This window comes from Cephus cinctus, unplaced genomic scaffold, assembly GCF_000341935.2.
Source record: "Cephus cinctus unplaced genomic scaffold, Ccin1 Ccin1_scaffold0013, whole genome shotgun sequence".
Taxonomy (NCBI): Eukaryota; Metazoa; Arthropoda; class Insecta; order Hymenoptera; family Cephidae; genus Cephus; species Cephus cinctus.
In genome coordinates this window covers 2115054-2122897 of record NW_014332762.1, presented here as the reverse complement: position 1 = coordinate 2122897, position 7844 = coordinate 2115054, and the positions used below count along the sequence as shown (strand labels likewise).

Here is a 7844-nt window from a genome sequence, read left to right as displayed (position 1 = left end):
GGGGGGGGGGGGGGGGAGAGAGAGAGAAAGAGCGAGTGAAAGTTGATGAATGTTTGGTAGAGTGAAAGAAATGAAGTATGTTCTGATAGGATCAAAGGACTGAATCGAATGGAAGTGTCCAAGGGAACATAATTCTAGGAATGGAGAGGAATCGGTTTATTACGCGTTAATTGTTTTTCGCACAATTAATATCGCCTAATATATCGCTTACACGTTATTTTAGAAATTCATACGAATAAACGATATATTCGCCCGTCGACAGAAAATGCAGCCGCGTCGTCGCTCTCTAATGTTACGTTGTGTACATATGCGAAGTATATGAAATTGTTAATTAAATATTATTGAAATATATTAAAAGTCATCACGAAATTATTCCCGTCTGCTGCGTTTCAATTCCTCCAATGAATGTGTCCTTTGTGTTTGTGTCCATTTCCTACCACCTCTACCTCAATTTATCGTCTCGGTGAAAACACGATTCATTTGACGTTTGGCCATATCGCTTTAACGAATGCACAAACAATAAAATTCTTATAGAATTTTATGCTTAACGTGCTATTTATTAGAGATTCATGAGTTTTTAATTCGTTTCATTTACTTATTTTCTTGATAATGTCGTTACTAATGAAATGGGTAAAATCTTCGAGAAATATTTTGGATGGAAAAGTACGTATTCTATTATATTTGTAAAATTATCACAAACTAGTAGCAAGAGTAGCGAGAGCAAATTAAAAATATTCAATATTATCTTGAATTTTCGATATCTTCCATTCTTCACTCTTGTCACGACTTCTTAGCTCTTCTTCACCTTTGCACTGTTTTCTTGTATCACTTTTTAAACTTTCGCTCCCTTCTTTCTCCTTATCTTCGTTTATTTCGTTAGTCTGCAATAGTCGGCGAATGCGATATGTTGTCAGCGTCGATCTTTACGCAAGCTATTATTTCATTATCAAGATATGCTTACTATTATTCAAGTACAAATTTGCCACGTGCGTTAAAGAACACGTAAACTCCCTGCCCCAAAAGAACGTGAAATGATTCATTTGCTCATAGAGACATCGTACGAGATTCGAGAAATAGGGTCCAAGGTCTCATCTTGATTCATAGAGAGATTGTCAGAAGATATAAGAAATTATTTAATTAATTTTTGTTACTACGGCGATATACCTAACCTCGAGGCGAAGTAGTTCGAATTAAGAGAGTTCACGCTGTCTAGTGTGGGATCCTTAAGGACTAATTTAGGAAAATTCTTTTTCGTTACGCTAAATAGAATCGCGAGCCACGATATCGTAGCTTTCCACTTGATAGACAATCAGCTTTCATTCCCGATTCCATTTGTCGTTCCTTTAGAAACGCAGTAACTCCGAGAGAATTCTATCGCTAATGAAATAGTTACACGCTCTGCTGTTGGAGAATTTTGTTTGTATAACCATACTTGTTTGTTCTTAAGAGAGTAGCGTTCTAAATGATATATCTTTTGCTTTCACAGGACATCGTTGACCCACGGAACATACCGCCTCTACTAGAACAGAAACTGTCGCCACTAACGGTTCATCTTGACAATCAAATGGTGCCCCAGTCTCCACGAGTTGTGTGTCTGGATCATCTGAGCCCAGACACCAGGAAGCAGCTGATGAACTCAGTACCGAATACCAAGAGAATAGAGTCACCGATACCAACGTCAATGATGAGTTTTGAGAATTACGACTTTGACCCGAGTCTACTGCAGGCGTCGGACCTGCTGCGCACCTTGGACAGCTGCCTCGTGTAGAGACAATACTGGCCTGCGTCTTCGCCATAGGACCCACAACCACCATTTTTTGGGAATTGATGCGTGGTGAACATAAAATTTTACGATTATCGTCATGGAGCGATTTTTTTACACGGCGGTGCGGCCGAATCTTCTCATTCGACCCTGAGATGTTTTATACTTTAGCCTTTAGAATTTTCTGATGTATCAATGTACGCGCCATATGAAATGTGCAGATATACATATGTATAGTGCCTCAATAGTTTCCAATCGGTCTGGGAGGGTTGCGACAGATGTGAGATCGGTTTTCACTTCAGAGTAAAAACCAAACAGAAGCGCAAGAAAACTGACGTAATCTTTTGTTGCAATTTTCCTAGATACGGGGATTTTCTATCGCAGAAAAAAATTGTAATGCACGTGATGCGCTATGATCGTCTGCTGCATTGCAATTTGTCATTTATATTGTTCCGTGAGTCGTATAGCCCGACAGCGGTTGGCAGCTCATCAGCGGTGATGCCTCCGAAACATTCTTATTTTTCATCACATGCGTACAGAGTATGTAATCTTCAAACGATGTAGCATTTATTCTAAAGAGACAATTCGTGGCGCTGAAAGAAACGTATATTCGTGTATCGAGGAAGGCGATTTCAAAGACACAAAAGTTATACGGCGTCTACTGTAAAACTGCTAACTAACTGCTATCTAGCATTTGACAGCCTCTCGTACTAGGTCAAAATTATGCATTGCATGAATTGTAACTCCGGTTTCTGGATTACGAACGATCTTCCGACCTTAATGGAATAAAATTACACAAACCTGCCAACATTTTTTCATCTCGCCGTGCGAAAACCTTAGCAGGATCGTCACTCGAATTCAAGATGTACTAGGTTCTAAATAATAATTAAAGAAAGATATTAAAAAATAAGGCAGAAAAAACAATGAAAAAGCTGCTACATGAAATTAATTTTCATGTCGCTATTTAGATACGTCAGTCGATTATTCAATCAGGGTTCGATTGGCCTTCATGTTCAATGTCGAAGACGACTTACTGACAACTTGTTTTTATAAACTGACTTGATATTTTTTGATAATTTTTAAAATTATACATACAAGGGTTATTCAAGGCAGACGCACCATCTGAACTTAACATGTTCGTTTTATTTCTATGTTAAAATCACTTTTAGATGGTGGGTTTGCCGTCAATAATCTTAAACATATATATAAATATATATACACACACATTTCTATGTGTATTTAGAGAGACGATGGCACAACCATGCAACACACCTCTTCCAGGACACAAACACAATACACTCATTCATGCACACCTGTACACATATCTTAAAACAAATGTCACACATAAGACACGTATGGTTATATTTAAGATTGTAAGTCGAATATCGGATAATGTGGGAAAACGAGTACTGCCGTGCAAGGCATAGAAAAGGTGCAGGTGAATCGCGTGTAGATGCAGAGCAAAGGAAGATAAGAGATAGCTGCAATCACAAATGCAATCAGAGAGACAGACGTAAAAATTGATATATAAGAATACCGAGATGCAGACACGCGGCAATTGAACTCGTGTTATGTACAAAGTGTAAGTTTATAACGATAGGATAGTTTAATGGGAATTAACAATTATAAATATGCGAGTAGTAGCTCTTAAGAGAGATCTTCTGTGTATCTTCTTAAAGTCAGTGTATAGAAACAGTGGGAATTAATGAGAATGCTGAAATGGTAATGGTTTAGGAAATGGATTTGGCCAAAGGATAAGTGGCCAATTGGAGCCCAAAGTTCAGCAAACGTGGCAGTTGTCATTTGATAATCTATTGCGATATTTTAGTTCAATGCGAAATACGAGAAAGAGAAATTCTCCAGAAAAAAAAATGCATCCGTGCCATTCAAGATTCTTTGGGCTCATATTTTACATTTCACAATTTTCAATTTCATAGTCAACATTTATTTTTTTTTGTGTTACGTTACGTTACGTTGATCTAGCCTACCGACATCAGTGATCGTACACACGATATAGTTGCTCGCTTGAACGCATCCATACCAGGCATGAAATAATATGGGGATAAACTGAATATACTGATTGTAAAATGACAACTAGGAAAGAGAACATTTGAAAATGCAGAAATTTAGTGAATAATGATGGAAAGTACAAAAGTTTAAGAACTAATGGGAAAAAGCAAAATAGTCTTCAGGCGAAGAGTAGGCGAGATAAAATAGAAATTTTCCTAATTGCCGAATCTGGACCCATTTTAAAAGCTTTGAACAGGAAATATAGATAGATTTTGTATGTGTTACCGATGAAAAGGATGATGACGATTATAATTATTGATGAGCGAAGGCTGAAGTTTCACAGTGAGCGCAATCCTCTGCTAGATTCGATTGATTTGACCCGAAGCGAAAATCCCGAGATCAGATGTTCCAACCAGCCTGCCGAAATTTCGAGTACAAATTGTATAAGAAAAGTTGAAAAAGATTACTGTACTATTTCGTAATCAATGTGAGATCTGTTGCAGTTACAACTAGTAACAAGTGTTAGTAATCTTTGTTCTATGTCTATGATAACGGTACACACTCTAGCATCATTAGCAACGATGTCAATACGATCATGTTTATTATCTTTATTAGCATAGATTGCTATTAATCATATTAATATTCTGAATTATTGATTACTATTACCATCGGTTTTATAATAGTGTCGATACATAAATAAATATCAGTTTTAACAACAATTTGACGTTTAATTTAACTCCATGAAACTTACATATTCCTTATTCCTGTATTTTCTTACATACCTTATTACGTATGTATACTTCAATATCTGTACTGACAGCTTTTACTTTGTTCATTTTTGATCATCCTTTTGGAAAGCCATGATTTAAAATTTAAACCGTTGTCTTGTGTGCATTTCTGTTTTCGAATCATTAGATTATTGTCGCATGTGAAAATCGTGGTTCTTCTCATGAAATATGCAAAAATCCTTAGTCTGCTTATCTGTCGTCAACAATCCTAGGATAAGTAGCCTTCAGTTGGTAAAACAGTGCATTTTGTTATATCTTTCTAGATCAAATCTCACTACTAAACCCCAGATGGCATCACAGTTCCAGTCTAGAGATACTCGCGTACATCTACGGTTTCTTTTCGATATTCGCGGAAAGCCCTGAGAACTTGGTTGTGTCTCACTCTGTTGCATACAGATGAACAAGGATACAATAGTACTCGTGGTACTGGCAGTGAGTTTTGGAACGTACCTAATATATAGAAACTATTACGATAGCCCTTTGACAATATATTCGTTACTGTTGAGAGTTTATAACCATGAAAAACTCTGTAGAATATATACGAGTTGTAGCCAATGAAGAGAGTAAAGAAATAGTAAGAATAGACTATTAAGGTGTCTAAGGAACGTCGAATGGAATATCGTGTTTCTCCTGTTCTAACGCCGCATTTTTACTTGTAAAAACTGTTGGACTTCTCTCGGTACAAAAATGATGCGCATTGTCAGATTACTTCCTTTTAATCATACTCGAGGATAAATCGCTGCTCAGACACATCAACTCTCTTTCCCAGCAGGCGAACGAGAAAAGTTGAAATTAGAGGAGAAACGGCGTTCCTGCTTGAGGTTGCTGGTCAGCCAACCAGGGTCCATTGTTCCACTCGATTGATGGCTCCAATTTCAGCACAATTGGGCTCGGAGTCCGTACTCTTGGGAACGCTCACAAAATCATCTAATAAAAAATTGAAAAAAAAAGTAGAATTTCAGCCGGTACGAAAAATTGACGCAATTTATTTGTAGCACAGACACCACTTCTGTCGATTCCGCTGATCGGAACACGATTCGTTGCTGCAACAATGTAATGTTCACATACTTGGCTTCTCTCCGAGTAATGAAATCCTCTGGAGACCGCTGATGGATCTTTGGTGGCTATGTTTCCCGTAATTAAAAATACTATTCACGTGAAACTCGGGGAATACAGGCAATTCGCTTAATGTGAACATTTCATGTATTTTTTTTTGTCAGGGAATCTGAAGCCACTCCAAAACGAAATTTCACTTCGTTAAAGCGGCGAATGTTATTATAAAGCTTGTAACGTGGCGTCAGGACGACACATTACAAAAGCCCCGCACCTCCGCGCGCTGCCGACGGCACGGCAGTGGCTCCGGCCTCCATCTCCAAAGAGTTCGTAGGCCCGTGGTTCAGGAGGAGGGAACGGAGGAAAGTAGTGGACTGGCGGCGGAGGCACAGGGCCCTTTTGGGTCGAGAGCCCGCACGCAAGGGGTGCTCAACCGCCAGGACGCACTGCCGGTACCCCGGGAACTTTGAACGGCTACGGTTTGCGGGTCCGCGGGGAGGGCGCTGGAGAGGAGATTCGTTTTGATTCTTGACCTACCGCGAAGAGCGGTAGGTAGGATAAAGAGAGTGTGTCGCGGGGAGTCCGCGTGTAAGGAGTCGGGTGTCCGGCGGACCGCGAAAAATGAGTCCTTCTTCCGTGCTCGGGCGACAGCGGAGCTATCGGATAATCGCGGAATGCGATTATCGGGATCTCTCGCTGAGAACCATGGCTCCCGGGTTTTTTTTTTTATGGTCTAGTGCCAGTGCGTGGCCGATTGTGTGAAATTCCGAGTGTTTGATGGACACCCTCGTGGAGCCGGGATGCGGCACCACGGGGATAGGCGGAAGGGGCACGGCCACCACGATTTGGATTTGGCACGGGACTGATGGGACAGCCAGTTCTCGGTAAGTACCGCGAGGGCGGTCTTATTTAGAGAATATCTTGCGCGAGAAGATAGCCGAGCGGGAGTGGTGCGGACACACGGAGGCCTCCGGTGGCCACCGACGTCAGAGGGCACACTCCCGAGGAAGGAAAGGCTCGTCTCCAACGAGACCCGTTAGGATCGCGAATCGCGCCGCGAGGGGATTCGCGGATTCGGTAGGGACACCGAGATAGGGACAGGTCTGGGGCAGGCTAGAAATCACGACTCGGAATAGTCGTGAGCCGCCGTTGGAGAACACACTGTACGCGACGGGATTTGTATTGTAAAATCCGCCGTTTATTTGGTGCTCATAAACGGAACGGTATCCTACTCGCTGTCTTATCATTTTGCGCGCCTATCCGTGGACTCCGAAATTCTCTCTCGTCGCCCCCATGGTCCCCTCTACCATTTTCAGTGCGTTGAGGCCGAGCCGCCGGAAACCCAGAAAACGGCCGTGTTGAGGGATGGTGCTGCGGGAAAGCCGCACCTGGCGCCCAACAATTAGATCTTCGGATCTTTTCTTCGTTTACAGCACGTTGGGAGCAGCCACGGATTATTTGTAGGCGACGCCGATGAACGGTACACGTCACAGCTGCATCAGAATTTTATCGCAACTGGTTGTTTATTCGCAATCCCTTACTCTGATCTTCTCGCCTGAAGAAGTGGACGAGATCATGTTCCTCTTGGAGCCAGATCTTTGCAAGAAGAAAGCTAGCGACGTCTAGAGGAGACTCATTCTCGGTGAAGAGTTCCAGCTGGTGTTCCGGGTGAACCTAGTTCCCTCTGAAAGCGACGAGACTCCCGCAGCTGCGACGTTCCTGGGGAACCGTCGTTTAATCCTTGAGCACGACACGAGATCGGGGAGGCCGCAGATGCGCATCAAGGCAGAGCCGAAGAAGTCCCCAAGGTAGAGGGAGGAGAATGCAGGGAAGCAAAGGCAGGACGCAGCGGAACAAGCGAATACGTCGTCGTTCTCTGTCGAGATAGTGGCTTCCGTTTATTTGTACAGAGAGGGAGGTTAGGTTAGGACTGAGGGAGTCTTCGTGGGGGAAGGAAGGACTTGGAGGGTTCTTGGAGAATAAAAAAAAAAGGAAGGAGGATGCCGAGGCTGACGAATCTACGTCCGACCAGCCAGGACATGACCCAATCTTCATTCGGACATCGAGTAGCCGAGATGAGGAGAGCTTTAAGCGAAGCTTAAGCCACCGGGAAAACCAAGACAAATAGACGATGTCTCCTGTGCTTCGGGAGACGGGAGTGATTCTCTTGAAGAGCAGAAAGTAAACGAATTGGCGGATCTCTAGCGTCTGTATCTTGCTGCTGTTATTCC

General features: G+C 42.1%; 1 protein-coding gene across 2 annotated transcripts in view; it reads left to right on the top strand.

Annotated features, from left to right (window-relative positions):
- LOC107264437 (hypoxia-inducible factor 1-alpha) overlaps positions 1–4491 on the top strand; it is a 44276-nt gene extending 39785 nt beyond the window's left edge. For both annotated transcript variants that reach the window (XM_015732681.2, XM_015732675.2), the window contains exon 14: positions 1487–4491. In XM_015732681.2, coding sequence (XP_015588167.1) covers positions 1487–1768 — 282 coding nt within the window. In that variant the 3' untranslated portion in view covers positions 1769–4491. The remainder of the gene's footprint in view (positions 1–1486) is intronic.
- The last annotated feature ends 3353 nt before the right edge of the window (positions 4492–7844 follow it).